The following is a 17,188-nucleotide window of genomic DNA, read 5'->3' on the forward strand; positions in this document are numbered from 1 at the left end:
TAACAGACCAAGCTTTTTTGACTTCTTCTCAAACGTTGTTAATTGCTCGTTAAATCTCAGGCCAACTTAAACCATCTCCTTCACCTCATTTATCCCCCCAACTAACAAGTTAGTGACCACCTCACCTCCTTTTTCGAACTGTTGCTGAGCAGTCATATCCAAAGACAACGGGTTTATACCGCCATCTTCCGCCTGATGTATTGACACAACTCGATCCCGATGGCGCCCTCAACCATTTTCTCGTTTGCTTGCCTTTCTTTCCGGGTTCGTTTACGCCGTTCGACTTTTATTTGAGAAACAAAGTGCTGCACCGGTTTTCGCTCTGTTTTTGCCCTCACTATCTTACCTTTTTTTTTTTCTTCTCCCCTTCTCGGGCTATTTTCTTTCGTTTCGTCTGGGGGGAATTTCGAACCTATCCTTTTAACCGTCGATTTCTTCAAGTCGTCCTTTGAACCCGGTCTTTTCCGCTCTGGCGTCATCGTGAAACGGGTTGGTTGTCGCATAAGGGTCAAGGCTAGACGAGACGAAAATCCTCTGGAAGGGCTTATAGCAACTCCCCTCAGGGTTTATTGGGAGCTGTTCGTCTCGAGTAGCGGGTCAAGATGAAGTTTGGAAGGAATTTACCCCGTAATATGGTGCCGGAATGGAGTGCCAGCTACATCAAATACAAGAGCTTGAAGAAGCTCATCAAGTCCGCGATCCAGGCGAAGAAAAATGGAGAGGAGCCTGATCTGGCTGGTATGAAAAACCGCAGAACTGGTCGCTACTCTTGTTAAAGGGTCTCAGATTTGCTAACCTTTACATGACGGGTCGTAGGCTTCTTCTATTCCCTCGACCGAAACCTCGAAGATGTGGATCAATTCTACAACAAAAAGTTTGCAGATTGTTCCCGTAGATTGAAGCTGCTTGAAGACCGCTTCGGTCACTCGGTGATGCCTTCACACCGGCTTGATGCTGAAGATTTGGATGATCTTTTGGCCGCTTTGTTGGAGCTGCGTGGACAGCTGAGAAAGTTACAATGGTACGGCGAGGTGAATCGTCGAGGATTCATCAAAATCACCAAGAAGCTGGACAAAAAGCTCCCCGGTGCGCAGGCGCAAATGAGATACTTGCCCACCAAGGTTGATCCGTCGCCGTTTGCAACCAACGCTCGGCTGACGAACCGTATGAAAATTGTTAACGACTGGTTGTCGGTGCTCGGAGACGAAAAATCCATGGACGATGCCAGTTCGACCCACTCTTCTCTATCTTTGAAGAAAGTGCCGTCTCGCCAGAGCCTAAACCTCCCTGCAAGCCTGCTTAATGCTGTCGATGAGGCTCTCCGTAGGGATGACACCCACATCCTTTTAGAGCTACTGCAGACATTAAAGATCGCGGCCGATGATCTTGGCGACAATGTATACCCCAGAGTATTGAAATCACTTTTGCAGCGATCGATTTTTAACCGTTCAAAGGCGTGCCTCATTGCTTTGCTTGGAAAGCTTGAAAACCTTGACGAAGAAGATGATATTAACAAACGCAACTGTATCCATCGATTAGTGATCTCTATTGGAAGATCACAAACAACCGCCGATTCTGACACCTCTGCATCTACGGTTCTTAACTTCCCCGTTGATAACTCGAATTATATAACTCCGGCGGCTCCGCCCTCTCTTGTACCTCAGGTCCCCGTGACAAAGGAGGCAGACCAATCCACGATTTTGCAGCGTGATGACCCTTCTGTCGCATTTCTCGAGTACTTGCTAGACAATCTCCAGCCCCGCCATCGTTCTGCTTTGCTGGCCAAAGACATCTCTGGCCGCACCCCGTTGCATTACGGTGCGCAGTATGGGTTCAAGGTCGTCTGCGAAGTGATCATCGAGCACCTTCAGGCATGGGATATGTTTGATGTCTCGGAAGGCATCGACGGCCCTAACTGGCAAGACGAAGAAGGTTGGGCCCCTTTACATCTGAGCGTCGTTCGAGGGCACCCTCTCACGACCCGGGCTCTCCTCGATGCGGAGAACTGGAGGGGCAGGAGCGAGGAAAAGGCGGCCATCCGGAAACACGTTTCCAAATCTAGTGCCGTTCTCGCTTTGGCTACGAAAGCGAACTTCATTGACATTGTCCAGCTCTTGGTTGACGCCGACGTTGATATCAATTATCAAGATGACCAAGGAGAAACTGCCTTGCATGTTGCTGCTCGGTTCGGCCACGAGAAATGTGCGAAAGCGCTTCTCGAAGGCACAGAGCACCAAAAGGCAAACACAGAGCTTGCGGAGAACACCTACTCCTGGACACCCTTATTCATTGCTTGCGTCGATGGAAATATTGGTGTTGTCCAACTTTTGATTGAAGCTGGTGCTGACCTCGAGAGACCTGATTCTTCAGGATGGACTGCCAAAGAACATGCTGCACTCAGAGGGCATATTTCGATCGCTAAGCTTTTGGCAGAAGCTACATCCACCACCGAATGTTGCAGCGAGTCCGATGTTTCTGTGCCCACTACCCTCTCTTCGTCTCCGCCGCTTCAATCCTCCCTGGCCGATCGCAAATCCAACACCAATGGAAATGGTCGGCCCGCGGAGGCCATTAAGACCTTTGGCCATAGATATTTGACTGATGAGAGCATGGTCTTGGTCAGTCTTGGGACAATGGACATGAGGAAGCACATTCCGGCGGTCAACCTTGACCGCATTCCCATGGCAAATGCACATCTTACTCAACTTGACACTGCTCTATCCATCGTTGTTTCTGCAAGTGGTGCTCATGGTGAACCAGAGATCATTGACCTGCCGATCCAGGATAACCTGTCTACCGAACCTATTGTTTTCCATTCCGCCGATGCGACCAAGGCGAAGATTATTTTTGACCTGGTCCCAACTTATGCTGGGTCAAAAGATCGTGTCCTTGGAAGAGGAGTTGCATTGTTATCCAGCATCAAGCCTCACGTGGGATCTAAGCGCATCAGTCTCCAAGGCGACTCCACCGTGCCCATTATCGCTGCCAACACCCTTGACGTTATCGGGTCGGTTACGTTCAACTTCTTGATCATTACTCCGTTTTGTCATCCGAAGATGTCGGTCACGGAGGATCAGACGTACTGGAAGACCATGGCTTCGACAATGGTTATCGGACATCGAGGTGACTTCACTTCGCGTTTTCATCCTTTTGGTTATGTGTACTCCTAACCTATGTAATCTGTAAAGGTCTTGGAAAGAACATCGCTGGCCGGAAATCATTGCAGTTGGGGGAAAACACGGTCCAGGTGTGTTGCATTTAGGGATCTTGGAATAGTGTTTATCTAACCATAACAGTCCTTTATCGCTGCTGCAAACCTTGGAGCATCTTATGTTGAGGTGAGTTGCTTAGAAATATACCGTCGAATTGTGTATCGTGGCTAACAGGCTATATAGTTTGGTATATATTACTTGTCCTTTCCCGCAGAAATGGTGTGTTTTGCTAATTGAAGTAGATATTCAGCTGACCAAAGATCATGTTCCTGTTATCTATCATGACTTTTTAGTCAGCGAGACAGGAATTGATGCCCCGGTGCACACCCTTACTTTGGAACAAGTCAGTAGCTTAGACTACTTGAGGAGAGTTTTCACAGACGCTAACCGGTTGCTAGTTCTTGCATGTCAGCGACGGTCGAACTCCCCGTGCGACTCAGAATACCAAGAGCGCTCGAAGTGCTAATCCGTCGCTGGACAATTTGCGAGAGGCTCCTATACGGCAGAGATCTATGTCGGTTGGTGAAGAATTGGGTGTGCCAAACTTTGATGAGAGGATGAAGCATACCAGAGATTTTAAGAAAAAGGGATTCAAAGGCAACACACGCGGAAGTCATATTCAAGCCCCTTTCGCCACGCTCAGGGATTTATTCAAAGAGCTACCGAAATCGGTTGGTTTCAACATGGAAATGAGTAAGATTCTTTTTATCTTCGCTTGCTGTTTGCATGCCAAGCCATCTAATGAAATCTTCAGAATACCCTATGCTTCACGAAAGTGAGGAAGAAGAGATGGACACCTACGCTGTCGAGCTTAATTCATTTGTCGACACCGTGCTCACCACCGTCTACGATCTCGGCGAAGGTCGCAACATGATTTTCTCATCGTTTAATCCAGACATCTGCCTGCTTCTTTCCTTCAAACAGCCCTCTATCCCTGTCCTGTTTTTGACAGACTCGGGAGTCGGGGCTGTCGGAGATATCCGCGCGAGTAGTTTGCAGGAAGCGATTCGCTTTGCGTCCAGGTGGAATCTCTTGGGCGTTGTCACGACGGCAGAACCACTAGTGATAAGTCCCAGATTGGTGAAGGTGGTGAAAGAGTCTGGATTGGTTTGCGTCTCGTACGGGGTGGCGAATAATGATCCGGCGAACGTCAAGGTGAGCTCAGAAAGCGTCCCTCGACATGGTAAATCTTTTTAATAAGAAATGTCGCTAACATTTCTGGCGTGATTTAGTTACAAGTCAACGAGGGCATCGACGCGGTTATCGTCGACAGCGTTCTCGCTATTCGGAAAGGTTTGACGGAGGCGGAGAATCAGGTTACTTCGTCCTAGTTTTTGGCATAGCTGTTATGATACGGCAGCCTGCTCTAATGTGTTGTTGAAAGATTTTTTCTAGTAATACGTTTCCATGTTTCCAAGCCATAGACCTAATACTTCTTGGGCTTCAGGTCCTCCTCTTTGGAATGATAAGGCTGATTGTCATCATGTTAGCACTTACGCGCGGTTCTTATTCAGCGAGTCTGCCAGCCCTGATGGTGCATCAAGTCTGGGAGTCGGTTTAGTCGAGGAGTTTTCAAATACCTGGCTCGAGTTGTTGGCTTTTGTCAAGCTCTGCTCAAGCTTTGTTTTTCTTATTTGGGATTTCGTTTTATCCTTTTTTCTTTTTGATACCCAAACTTAAGCCAAGAGTATATGGGACATGGCGCCATGTGTAGGTGATCATTTTAACATGCCGACCTATAGACGACTACCCATGCTTCCTTTTCATTCTCACTGGAAACCCTCTTCTTCTACATGTACGTCGAGAAAGACCTCACAGACAAGGCCAACTTGCTCAAGAAACCAGACTCAGCGCCTGAATGGCTGATTAGCAAAATGGTTGTTGATATCAACATTCGCAGTGTCTCTACTGATCGTGATGGCAGAATTCCTCTGCAATACTACACCGAAATCCCCTACCTTTGTGAAGATATACAGGAGGTAGTGGGCGCAGAGACGTAGCGACTCCTTGTCTTTGTGGAATACCTTGTCGTCCATTTCACAATGTAGCTTCTCTATAATTGCTTGAGTACAACGTCCTATCCCTACGTGCTAGAAAACTCGCTGCACAATCACGCTAATGTATCACTAGAGATACATTGTCGACTAATAAAACAAAGACAGACTTCATATGGCTGAGGACAAGATCAGAACGCGAACAGATGGCCTTCACCGAACTATGTTCGAACAACAATGCATATGATTAACTCGTGAAATCATAGAAAATTTGGACCTATTTGAGAAAAGTCTTGCAGAATTAAAGAAAACGCTATCCGTCGTCTCTCCTCCAGGCCTCGCAAGAACGACCGCGGAGATGTTAAAGATAGTCTGACCGCCTTGGATGGCTGCTATGCAAGAAACCGCCTCCATGGGCCAGCAATCTAAACCCAAGCCTACTGAAGCCCCTGCTGAACCTCAGAATAAGTCTCGAAATGAAAAGACGAGTGGCATGACGAGCTGCGAGAAGCGTAAGGAAGTTGTAATCAGCCACAGAGTCATCGGCGAAACGTGTCAAGGACTGCGCAGGAGTGCGTGATAGCTTTTAATCTGTTAGGACTTGAAATGTGCGATCAGGATGTATGCGATAATCAGCTTGTAGTATCCAATTATTCTTTGAGTGATCTAGTAGTTATGTGGCATGATTTGCATTCATCAGATCGCATGTAGCTGGCTCGATGCCGATTACATTAGACATCCATCCTTAATACTTGAATGAAATTCACTCATCGCTACACGCAGCTTTCGGACACCATTCCCCATTCCTTCACGTAGCTCGTAGACCTCCACGATCCACTCATACCACACCTTCCTGTCATCGGTTTGTCGATACATGGTGACAACCACTTCGGAGTTTTCAGGAACGTGCAAGGGCGTCTGTGTTTTAACAAAGCATAAAATCAGTATTATCCGAAATCATCAACTTGCTAGAGGCCAGGTCCGATAGGGCTTACCTTTAATGGGAAATAGATCGGAAACCAACTTATCATCCCTTCGCTCTTTGTGTCCATCGTTACTGGGTTTGTGGACAACTCCACATCGTCATACAGCACTGTTTCAAAATATCCACCCAGACCGTGGCATACACCACGTTCTCGGCAGGGAAACGTAAGCCGTGTTTGACGCACATTGTGTGCGTTCGACAGGACGGATGACGACCTGGAAGGGGGTGGGATATTGGAGTTTGGATGGGAGAAGGACCAAGCTGTATGGACGATAGGCGTTGGAGTTTCGAACGTAGGTGGAGGCGTAGGGGTCTTGGTGATCTTGTTTGAAGGCAAGGAATTCTGACCGTTTGAAGATTTTGGACCGGCTGTTCCTGAGGCGAGTTGAACCGTGGAGAGGAAGTCAAATGCGTGAAGCATGACAACGTATGGTGTCTCTGGGGCTGCTGGGTTAGAGGCGCTTTGAGCAGTAACATCAGCATGGAGACGAGGAGAGGATATAGGAGTAAGGTGGGCGGAGTATGATGCTGGAATGGAAATTCCATGGTCTGGGTTCAGGAGATGCGTGACTCCGTCAAGACACTCCGGGGACAATTCATTGTCTCCGAAAGAGCCTAAGAGCTCGGAAACAAAGATGTCAACAGGGTAATGAAGCGTCGAGGCATCTTGTCCATCAGATCCCCGTAAGGCCACGCGATGGGGACCTTTCCAGCTCCTCATGTCAGATTGGGCCAAATTTACGCTCCCTGCCCATATAGTCTTGTTTTGTCGTTGAAGGTGGACGAATGCGTTCTGGTTCTTTTCAACAGCCCACATTTCAATATCCACGCCTGCCTCGACACTTGCCCGTATCGCTCTGGTCACCAAAGGCCCACGGCCAGCCCCAACCACTGCGACAACAACACGTCCATCTGGGGAAGAAGTTGTCTTCTTTTTGGCTATCCAATCTTTCAAAGCTTTTGCAATCGCACGTTCATACCATTCATACTTAATAGGATCTTTTTCAAACACTTCATATGTCACACTCTCCAGATTCACGGTCAGCGGTTGCAACGGCGCTTGCAAAAAGTCTTGATACCCCACTCCGAAGCGCTCCATAGGCGTGCGGGGCGGTTGTTTTGTTTGGAGATTTCGTATATATGAAAGATGAGGCGTTGGGTCGTAGTTCTTTTTGCTAAAATTGGGACCGAGCCTTTGCACTGCTTCCGCGGGGGTGGGAGATTCATCACTCTGCTGAAAAGGATCGGGAATAGGGCCAACATCACATAGAATAATCCAAGGTTGCACCTTAAGGCGCATGAACCGAGAAATCAGACCCTGATGCACCCTAGAAAGGACTGGGTATCCCTTTTGATTTTTCACGAACACATTGCCGTCAATGGTCAGAATATGAACAGGTTCAGAGAGCCACCTTGATTGCACAGGTGCAGAAGGAAGATATTTAGGTAGCGTCAAGGCTACGAAGTCAAATATTAGTATGATTTACCGGGTGGAAAGAAAGGAGAAAACGTGACATCTGACGAAGCGAATGGTGCAAAAAGGGTATCTAGCAGTACAAATGACGCGGAAATGAAGAAGCAAATCTGTTTCTTACCTACGAAGAGGCGCGAGTGATGTTTACAGACTCTCCTAACCGCATCCCACGCATCCCAAGTACCAAATTCATCCGGATCAATGGATACAGTTGGGTCCTGCTGGTGTAGATATTCCGCTCGCGCAAAGGGAGCCAAGTTGCCAATGTCAGTGGTCTCCGCACTGGGGTTCTCGGTCATCTGAAACCAAATATGTACTTGGATATAGGGCGCAACATTCAACACTTCCTGGATCGTGCGAGCATAATACATTAAGCCTTCGCCACGAAGGCTCCCATGGTGTAATCTGGGTCCTTGAATTATGACATAGCTCACACCGCAGAACGCAGCATAGGCAACCTCATGCATTAATATTTGGCGAGAGACGTCCGCGATTAGAGGATCCGGCGAACAGAGATCAATCCACTTGCTGGTGATGGCAATCACATTGCCTAGGGATCCATTCGGGCTCAGATGCGAATCGGAAAGCGACAAGGATGGAATTGCAAGAGGTTTGGTGTTCTGGGATGTCGCCAGCGTGCCACACGCATCTTGGACCGGCCGCTCCAGGCTACATAGATGGGAGGCAATCAAGGTGAGGACGTTGGAATGAAACTCGGACGTTGTAATTGGAGTTGTGACAACATCATACTTCAGCAAGGTTAGCCATTTTCTGAGCATAAAGTGAGAGGAAATCATCCATACATTGCAGTCGTGGACCCGCTGGACGGTGTCCAGAGACACAGGTAGTTTTCGGTCACTTTCATGCTGTCCCACTACAAATGTGGGAGTCCAACTGTCCGAGGCTTCCATCGTGCATAGATATCACTAAACACCAAGCAGCTTCTCCTACCGATCCGAATTGCTTCCCGAAACCCTGGAGAAATATTTTCCTCAGGCCTGGTGGAGCGGGACGGGAGAGAGTTCGCGGTTCTATTTGGCTAGTTAGCAGAGCTCGCAATCACGTCATGTTTATCCAACTATGAGAGAACCAAATGATCAACAAGCAGAAAAAGTAATCGCGGGATCTTCGCTCTGGGAGCTCATCGTGTCTCTCTGCGCAGCTTGCTCGATGTTTGGCAGATTCGACGAATTGTGACGGGCGTGTGCCAGGGCAAGTTTGGCGCGATAAGAGAACTCGGCTAAGTTTCCTATCTCTCCCCACGCGAACTTTTTTTTTTTATCACATCGCCAACTGCGCATCAAAGAGTCCTCACTCCATCTTTACCTGCCCGTAGCTTTTCCTGCCTATAAGAACTAGTAGCTATGGCTCAAAAGCGCCCCGAAACAGAAGAGAAGCCTCCAGCGAAACGACTGAAAACCACCGCCACAAACGTTGATCCGCGAGACAACCCCTACCTTGCCCATATGTTCGAAGACTCGGCGAACGGCAACGGCAGAGCTAATGGAGCTTCAACGGACTCTCCTTTAGCCGAATTCAAGAGGCACAAGACGAACTCTGCGATGGCAAGGGCGGTGGAAAACTCCAAAGTTAATCCTTTCACCGGCAAGCCTGCAAGCGAGAGATACTTTTCCATCTTGAAAACGCGTAGAGACCTGCCTGTCCATGCGCAAAGGTGCGTTGTGATGAGCTTTCCGTCCTCTTTCATTCCCATGAATCTAATACCTTTTCCCTCTTGGCAGAGATGAATTCTTGCAGCTCTACCAAAAATCGCAGATCCTGGTCTTCGTTGGTGAAACCGGTTCTGGTAAAACGACGCAAATTCCTCAGTTTGTACTTTACGACGACCTTCCTCAACTCCGAAACAAAATAGTGGCATGTACCCAGCCTCGTCGAGTAGCAGCAATGTCAGTCGCGGAGCGCGTCGCCAACGAGATGGACGTCAAGCTTGGAGATGAGGTCGGTTACAGTATTCGATTCGAAGACATGACCAGCCCTAAGACTATCTTGAAATATATGACCGACGGCATGTTGCTAAGAGAAGCTATGCACGACCCTGATCTTACTCGCTATAGCACAATTATCCTCGACGAAGCCCACGAGCGCACAATGGCGACAGACGTCCTGATGGGGCTGCTCAAGGATGTTGTAAAGCGCAGAGCCGATTTAAAACTGATTGTTATGTCTGCGACGCTGGATGCGCAAAAGTTCCAACGTTACTTCAACGACGCTCCTCTCTTAGCTGTTCCTGGTCGTACTCATCCAGTCGAAATCTTCTATACACCAGAACCAGAGCAAGATTACGTGGAAGCTGCGATTAGAACCGTCCTGCAGATTCATGCCACCGAGCCGGAAGGCGATATCCTCCTGTTTTTGACCGGCGAAGAAGAAATTGAAGACGCCGTTCGCAAGATCTCCCTGGAGGTAGATGAAATGATCCGAGAGGCGGATGCTGGCCCGATGAAAGTCTATCCCCTGTATGGCACGCTTCCACCTGCTATGCAACAACGCATTTTTGATCCAGCCCCTCCGCCTCGTAAGCCGAACGGACGCCCTGGAAGAAAATGCATCGTCTCCACCAATATCGCCGAAACGTCCCTTACCATCGACGGTATAGTTTATGTGGTCGATCCTGGGTTTTCCAAGCAGAAAATTTACAATCCCCGCATCCGTGTGGAATCACTTTTAGTCTCGCCTATATCCAAGGCATCGGCACAACAGCGTGCAGGTCGTGCAGGTCGAACACGGCCCGGAAAGTGCTTCCGCTTATACACTGAAGGTGCATTCAAGAAGGAACTCATTGACCAAACATATCCGGAAATTCTCCGTTCCAACTTGTCCGCAACGGTACTAGAGTTGAAGAAACTCGGAATAGAGGACCTTGTTCATTTCGATCTCATGGACCCTCCTGCCCCCGAGACGCTCATGCGCGCTTTGGAAGAGCTGAATTATCTCGCTTGTTTGGACGACGAGGGAGAACTCACGGATCTGGGGCGTCTAGCCTCGGAATTCCCCTTGGACCCTGCGCTAGCCGTGATGCTAATATCTTCTGCTGAGTATTATTGCTCCAATGAGATCCTCTCGATCACGTCGCTTCTTTCTGTCCCGCAAGTCTTTGTACGCCCTGCCTCGCAACGAAAACGCGCGGACGACATGAAGGCATTATTTGCGCACCCTGATGGCGATCATTTAACTCTCCTTAACGTATACCACGCATTCAAAAGTCCAGAGGCACAGGCAAACCCTCGACAGTGGTGTCATGATCATTTCCTCTCGTTTCGCGCTCTGCAGTCTGCAGACAACGTACGCCAGCAACTACAACGCATAATGGAGCGAAATGAACTCGAGCTTGTGTCTACGCCATTTGAGGACAAAAAATACTATGAAAACATTCGTCGAGCTCTAGTCACTGGATTTTTCATGCAAGTTGCCAAGAAAGAAAGTCAAGGCAAGAGCTTGTATAGAACCGTGAAGGATAATAACGACTCTGTACTGTTGCATCCAAGTACAGTGCTTGGCCACGAAGCGGAGTGGGTTTTGTATAACGAATTCGTTTTGACCTCGAAGAACTTCATCCGAACGGTGACCGCTATCAAGGGTGAATGGCTACTCGTAAGTTGTGTCCCTAGAATTTCCGGGCTTACCCCCTTGATATTTGAGGTTTGATATTCGAGTGCGCTGACCCCTATATCGTAGGATATGGCGCCATCATATTATGATATTTCGACTTTCCCCAAGGGCGAAATTAGGTCCGCTCTACTTCGTGCTGCAGAGCGGCTCTCACGAAAGGAGAGAATGCGTTCAGAATCGAGGAAGCAACGATAAACTGTGTTTTTTTTTCCCTTTCTTTTCATTTCTTTTTCTTTTCTTTTAGCAATTATGTTCCTTGTATTCCGACCTAGAGTTGCTCCGACCTTTTCAGATTGGATCCAATAAAGCTAGAGGCGTTTCTTGTTATTTGAGGGGAGTATGTATAATATTAATGAATTCTCCGTTATTCACCCCCTTTGACCTAGAACAATATCATATATAGATTATGATGGCGTATATTTTCGGTATCTCGGTCTCCTGATATACTTTTATTTCTTTTTAGACTTGCAGGGTCAATGCTTCTCAGATGCACCGTATAACATCCAACCAGTCAGGCAATAATTTATTGTATTTTATTTTGACTCCATGGCTCATATATATGTACACATAGGCAGCAAGCCTCCTATCATTTAAAGGTTAATATCCAGAGAAGTCAGAAACGCCATGCCATGTCCATTTATAATTAAAACCGTCAACCCATTGACACATCCAAGTTCCCGAGGTGTGAGGTACCAAACCGGGCACCCAGTGAGGAGCGAAGAATTCCTAATATAAAACATGGAAATGATTTTATATGATAACCAAAAGATAGGTAACTATTCGTACAGGTATATCGAGGAAAAAAACTCGGTTATTGCCGTGGAAATCATTGAACATCAAAGTGCCACGCAGGGCAGATACTAAAAGAAAAGCCGCCGGCGTTTTCATTGTAGACTGTGCAGGTGAAAAGGTAAAAGATGGTCAAGGGACCACGGGTTACAAATGAGTCCTGTGGGCAGCAGGTATGGATTGGATGCTAACATAATGCACTGTATCCAGCTATGCAGACGACTGTCGGTATGTCCTAAGGTTATGGATTCAGGGCAACTATCGGGGCACCTCGGTACCATCGCGGATATCAACGCTCGCGGTTTGGTTCTCCTCTTTATTGTTTCGAGCGAAACCCCCTCGATTAAGGATGGAACCTAGCCGATATCTATTACCCCTTAAATTGTTAGGAAAGCCGCCGAATTCCCGATTGGCCATATTGTCTTGTGTTCGTGCATGTATTGACGATTTGGTGTGCCAGGGTGCCCTGCCGTGTGTCCTAGGTGGAGATGATATAGAGGCCTCTAATTTCGCAATTACCGCGCCTTGGAGGCTGACGACCCCCCGTAGTCTCCTTAGTTCTGTTTTGGTCGACTCGAACTCGTCTATTGGATCTTTGACTGTGGAGGTATGACGAGAGGGACTGTCGCCAAAGTTGGTTATTAACTTGTAATACTTCATATTGAAGCTCTCTTGAAGCCTCATTCGTTGCTGCGTTAGATCATCCTCTGGAAGAAATTCCTCGACCACTCTTCGAATGCCCGGTTCAATTTTTCGTGCAAACTGAAAGTATCTTTCTCCTGGAGAGAGGTCGCCTACACTATCGACGGAATCGATAGAAGCATCTCGCCATTTCTGGACTGCCCACAATAACGCTGGCCTGGAATCTCGTGATGAGGTTGAGTGTTCCCATCTAACCCCAGAGGAGACTGCTGCATCGACAATTAGATCGGCGATCTGCTTCCTCCCACAGGTTTCGCATAGTATTATCATGTAGAGGATCAGCCGCTCAATTTCGTGCCTCGGATGATTCCTACTTGACAAAAGATAGAAGACAGCCCTCATCAAGACATGTCGACCCTTAGTCCAGTCGGCTCGAAGTGAATAATATCGAAGATAAGCTCCTAGAGTTGGGATCGTGTCACTAAAGCCCATCGCACGCAATACATCAAGCCATGCGTCGGCCTTGTGCGGTTGATCAAATTGAAGAGCGCATGCAATGAGGGAGTTGAGAACGAAGGGGCTAGGCGTCGAACTAGGAGGAATGGCTATTTCAACACCACCGATGTTGGTGGAATGCCAGCGCAAAGGCATATCGACGAACGGGTCGGGCGTCCGTAGTAAATCTAAAAAGTTTTCAAATCCAGATAAATCCCTGGCCTTGCTAAACCAACTGAGCGAAGAGACTATAACGGGAATCGTCAAGGGAAATGAATTTTTAAATAAGGAGTCCATCGCCATTTTCACCACGTCATTCATTCGGGCCCGGGCAAACTTGGAAATCAATGTCTCAACACCCCTCGGAGATAGAGGTTCCTCTGCGGCGATAAGTATCCGCGCAACTTCTGAAATAAGATGATCGACAGAAATACTCCCAGACTCGTAAAAATTAAAAAGACTCAGTAGTTTATATGACGCTGCGTTTCTCGTCTGAAGCAGACGTCCATGGTCGTCGAGATTGATATCGATGCAAACGTCGCCGTAATAAGCCTTTGAAGAGAATTTAATCTGCATAAGCCGCCTTTGTACTACTTCAAGTTTTTCAAGTAGTTCGTCTACGCTCAGATTGACCGGCTTGGGATTGTGGACACGAGTCTTGCTTTCGGTTCCATATGTATGCGCTATAGAAGGCCGCAATAATAATCTTATCCCAAGCATTCTCATAGCAAGTAGTCGTATAGCCCTCTTTCGCGTGGGTGTTATCTCTGGTGCTCCTTCGAAAGGTTCTTGTTCATCCTCGTTTTCGGGAATTGTCTGGGAGGGAATTTCAGGAGCATCCTCATACAGTTCTTTAGTTGATTGCGAGGCCATACTCCGGTATCGTTCATACTCCGCCACGGGGCTTGCAGCCGTGCTATATTGACGTCTCGCCGACCGGAAAGAACGCTGGAGTGGTCTCCATCTTCGTGCCAACGACTCCAATATACGATGCTCTTCCTCCTTCATTTCCCGGACTTCCGCTTTCACTGCTTCAATCTCCTTTTCCCGCTCAAGCCGTCGCTTCCCTTTAGACTTGGTATCCAGCATCACCGCAGTCACAAAAATGGTAGAGTAGAACATTGTAATGGAATTGCCGAGCAATAAACGTCTCCGGCTGGCCGCTGCGGCCGCCCTGTTTGATACCGCATTGGAACCAGTACTTAGACACGATATACAACGGCAAGTACAGGTCGGGGGGGCCGATCGGAACCAGAGGCTTTGCATGATCGAGCTAGGTTCTTGTCATTGCGGCCGGGTTGGCGGGCGTCAATTATCTTCCAATTCGTCTATACTCGACACGATTCGATTTCGAAGTAACTCTGGGCGGCGACAATACTTGGGTAGCAGACACATTGATCGTAAACCGCAAGCCAGAAAGGGCTCGGACAGATGTCTCCATCACAACGACATTCTTTTTTTTTGCGTTGTCGTTGGGCAATCTCGGGAGGTGGGCATGCAGTGCTTACGTCAGCGTTTAGCTGCTTAACAAACGGTGCAAACATTGCCTTGGCTCGCGTGGGCGGCAGCGAGAGACAAGAGGACAGGCTGTAACCCGGCGTTATGGCACGTTTCGATTTGCGCCCATGCAGCCGAAACGGCTAAGATACTAGATTCCTCGTTGTCGAAATGGCGGTCATACACAGCTTGTTGATAGCATTATTAGTGGCGATGCCACTAATATCTGCCCATATACCGGAGGTTCCCCCAGACGCGGACTGGGAGACAAGGCATATGATAGGTACGGAAGACAAATCATTATAACTAGTATCTTTCGCTTGCTGCATGATCACCCCATTGGCCGCTATATTTCAGATTAGAGCTGACGACTGAACTCTTCACAGAGGAACATCATATTTCGGACTTCGATGCCGCCTCCTTCTTCCTTCTGCATGACTACGACAGCACTGGAACATGGACTCCCGAAGAAGTGCGAAAGACGTATGGTCTCGACGACGAATCTAATTCTAATTTAACCGAAGACCGAAAGAAACAAATCTTGACTGAGGTGTTTGCGATCTTTGATCCAAAAAGGACTGGCGTGATCACAAAGGAAGAGTGGCTGAGACTCTCCAAAGAGGGCAAGAAACTTCCCGACTTTGGCGTCGGCCCCGGACATCACGGAGATATGGAGTATGAATATGAGATTCACCACTTCGAGAAATACCATGGTGAAAATGCAAGGCCGGAGGATCTAACGCATCCGGAGGACATTGAGCATTTCCGCAGACATGACGAGGAGGAGCACGCCCAGAACAAACTCGACCAACTTCAGATGATGTCTATAGTGGAGGCAAACATCCCCGAGAAGTTTAAGAGGAGCGCCTCTTAACGCCGCATGCATACTCTTGGTTATGCCATGATCTTCCATATGTTATGTATTATTTGCGAGGAGTATGGGTTTGATTTATTTGAAGAACCTTTATGAACGATTTGGCTACCTTCGGCGATAGACCGCGATTTGTGTTCATGTTAAGCATTGACCATGAGCGTTTCGAGCGAGTTTGTCCATCAAGGGTTTTGCATCCTAGAGATTCCCATAGTTACAACCTGCGGTACACGAATATCAAATACACAGTGCATGACGCCTGGGGCGTATGTTTTCACCCTTTCCACGGCTCGACACTCTACAGCTGAATTCGAGCTCGATGATGGCCGGGTTTTTCTAGCTGATTGTAGAAGCGACTCAAACTCGTGAACAATATAGTCACTCTTTTCGTCGATATCGTCGACCGCAACATTCTCGTGAACATGAGCCCAACCTTGGTATTTATGGTCTAGTAATCCGACTGCTCCCTCCCAAGAATCCTGAGATGTAGGCAGTAGACCAAGATTCACATGGCGGATACTCTTCCAGGCCCCCTTTCTCTCCAGCCTCTCCTTCACCTGCGATAGGATGCGCGCAGCAAACCTATTATCACCATGGAATGCGACAACCCGGTCCTCGTCACTCAATCCCTCTATTAGCTCATCCAATCCCTCTACACTCCCGCTCGAGTCCACCCGTACACTCTTAATCTTCCAGCAATTCGCCTGAGCACCTCTTTTCAGTCCCTCAATCGACCAGCCATTCAGCTCCCACGCCCACACTCTTCCAACACCTCTTTTCAAGTAGGAAAACACGAAATACCCAATTCCGGCGTACATGTCGACCACCGCAATGTCTTTTAGTTTCTGGCCCAACTCAGCCTCCGTGAGGCCTTCAAACGTTGACGCGGCGCCGAGTATTCGCGCTTTCTCAATGATATTACCCCGACTAAACATCGAGAAGAGCGGCGCCCAAATCTGAATGATTCCAGAATTCTGCACCGCCTGGACCCAGAATGCTGATTGCAAGTCCGAAGCACTGGGATTTTCCTCCTTTCCCGTATCTGGATCAGCTGGTAAATGTCCAAAGTCGCCATACAAGGGTGTAACACCCGTGGGACTCCTCATTCGATTTTCATCGCCAGAATCGCCCTTCGTAAGTGCAATTGGGGCGTTAGTTGCAATATGAGTCACGCCCTGGGCAGAAAATGCCGCTGCAATGCAGGCATATAAAGTGTTCAGTTGGTCCTGCTTGAAGGAGGAGAGCAACCTCTTCCAATGAGGGTCGGAGTTGAAAGTATTTTGAGGGAGGAGGAGGAGTGGCGGGTATATTGTGTAGCGCTTAGGCAGAGAGGAAATTAGATTTGAAAAGGGAATATTGTGCTCAATGAGAAATGACGAAGAGATGTGGGACGTTAAGAATTCTTCGATCCCGCGTTGTAAAGGATTTGCCCGATTCCTTTGCTTGTGCCGTACTCGGGATGTGGAAAAGCTTTTAGATGAAAACTTCTCCTTCTGATCATCTAAGCTTTGTGCCTGGTCTATATGGGAGAGTCGATTCATTGTAGGGACTGATAGATACAGCTCGGTTATTTATTTAACGAAGCCATCAAAGATGATC

The 17,188-nt window shown here is 48.0% G+C and overlaps 7 protein-coding genes across 7 annotated transcripts; 4 read left to right on the top strand and 3 right to left on the bottom strand.

The window, feature by feature from the left end:
• Positions 1 to 176: 176 nt before the first annotated feature.
• Positions 177 to 4,543, top strand: GDE1 (Glycerophosphocholine phosphodiesterase; the record flags this gene model as incomplete). Its single annotated transcript, XM_066125572.1, has 8 exons — positions 177 to 738; positions 817 to 3,123; positions 3,189 to 3,247; positions 3,297 to 3,338; positions 3,427 to 3,555; positions 3,611 to 3,905; positions 3,967 to 4,367; positions 4,445 to 4,543. Exons 1-8 carry the CDS (start codon positions 603 to 605, stop codon positions 4,541 to 4,543), a joined length of 3,468 nt encoding a protein of 1,155 aa, XP_065981656.1. The 5' UTR covers positions 177 to 602.
• A 375-nt stretch (positions 4,544 to 4,918) lies between these two features.
• Positions 4,919 to 5,212, top strand: D8B26_007566 (uncharacterized protein; the record flags this gene model as incomplete). Its single annotated transcript, XM_066125573.1, has 2 exons — positions 4,919 to 4,922; positions 5,022 to 5,212. 2 exons carry the CDS (start codon positions 4,919 to 4,921, stop codon positions 5,210 to 5,212), a joined length of 195 nt encoding a protein of 64 aa, XP_065981657.1.
• Positions 5,213 to 5,864: 652 nt separating this feature from the next.
• Positions 5,865 to 8,827, bottom strand: SKB1 (methyltransferase protein). Its single transcript, XM_003067082.2, has 4 exons — positions 8,469 to 8,827; positions 7,787 to 8,414; positions 6,202 to 7,649; positions 5,865 to 6,124 (listed from the first exon to the last, which is right to left on the bottom strand). Exons 1-4 carry the CDS (start codon positions 8,574 to 8,576, stop codon positions 5,933 to 5,935), a joined length of 2,376 nt encoding a protein of 791 aa, XP_003067128.2. The 5' UTR covers positions 8,577 to 8,827; the 3' UTR covers positions 5,865 to 5,932.
• Positions 8,828 to 9,000: 173 nt separating this feature from the next.
• Positions 9,001 to 11,490, top strand: PRP43 (DEAH-box ATP-dependent RNA helicase prp43; the record flags this gene model as incomplete). The annotated part of the gene is made up of 3 exons (XM_003067083.2): positions 9,001 to 9,340; positions 9,408 to 11,277; positions 11,362 to 11,490. The coding sequence occupies exons 1-3, from the start codon at positions 9,030 to 9,032 to the stop codon at positions 11,488 to 11,490; spliced, it is 2,310 nt and encodes a 769-aa protein (XP_003067129.1). The 5' UTR covers positions 9,001 to 9,029.
• A 727-nt stretch (positions 11,491 to 12,217) lies between these two features.
• D8B26_007569 (uncharacterized protein) lies at positions 12,218 to 14,450 on the bottom strand. The gene has a single exon (XM_003067084.2). It carries the CDS (start codon positions 14,341 to 14,343, stop codon positions 12,343 to 12,345), a length of 2,001 nt encoding a protein of 666 aa, XP_003067130.2. The 5' UTR covers positions 14,344 to 14,450; the 3' UTR covers positions 12,218 to 12,342.
• A 439-nt stretch (positions 14,451 to 14,889) lies between these two features.
• Positions 14,890 to 15,592, top strand: D8B26_007570 (uncharacterized protein; the record flags this gene model as incomplete). The annotated part of the gene is made up of 2 exons (XM_003067085.2): positions 14,890 to 15,001; positions 15,105 to 15,592. The coding sequence occupies 2 exons, from the start codon at positions 14,890 to 14,892 to the stop codon at positions 15,590 to 15,592; spliced, it is 600 nt and encodes a 199-aa protein (XP_003067131.2).
• A 46-nt stretch (positions 15,593 to 15,638) lies between these two features.
• On the bottom strand, positions 15,639 to 17,130 carry D8B26_007571 (uncharacterized protein; the record flags this gene model as incomplete). The annotated part of the gene is made up of 1 exon (XM_003067086.2): positions 15,639 to 17,130. One exon carries the CDS (start codon positions 17,128 to 17,130, stop codon positions 15,772 to 15,774), a length of 1,359 nt encoding a protein of 452 aa, XP_003067132.2. The 3' UTR covers positions 15,639 to 15,771.
• Positions 17,131 to 17,188: the final 58 nt, after the last annotated feature.

Source organism: Coccidioides posadasii, chromosome 4 (assembly GCF_018416015.2).
Source record: "Coccidioides posadasii str. Silveira chromosome 4, complete sequence".
Taxonomy (NCBI): Eukaryota; Fungi; Ascomycota; class Eurotiomycetes; order Onygenales; family Onygenaceae; genus Coccidioides; species Coccidioides posadasii.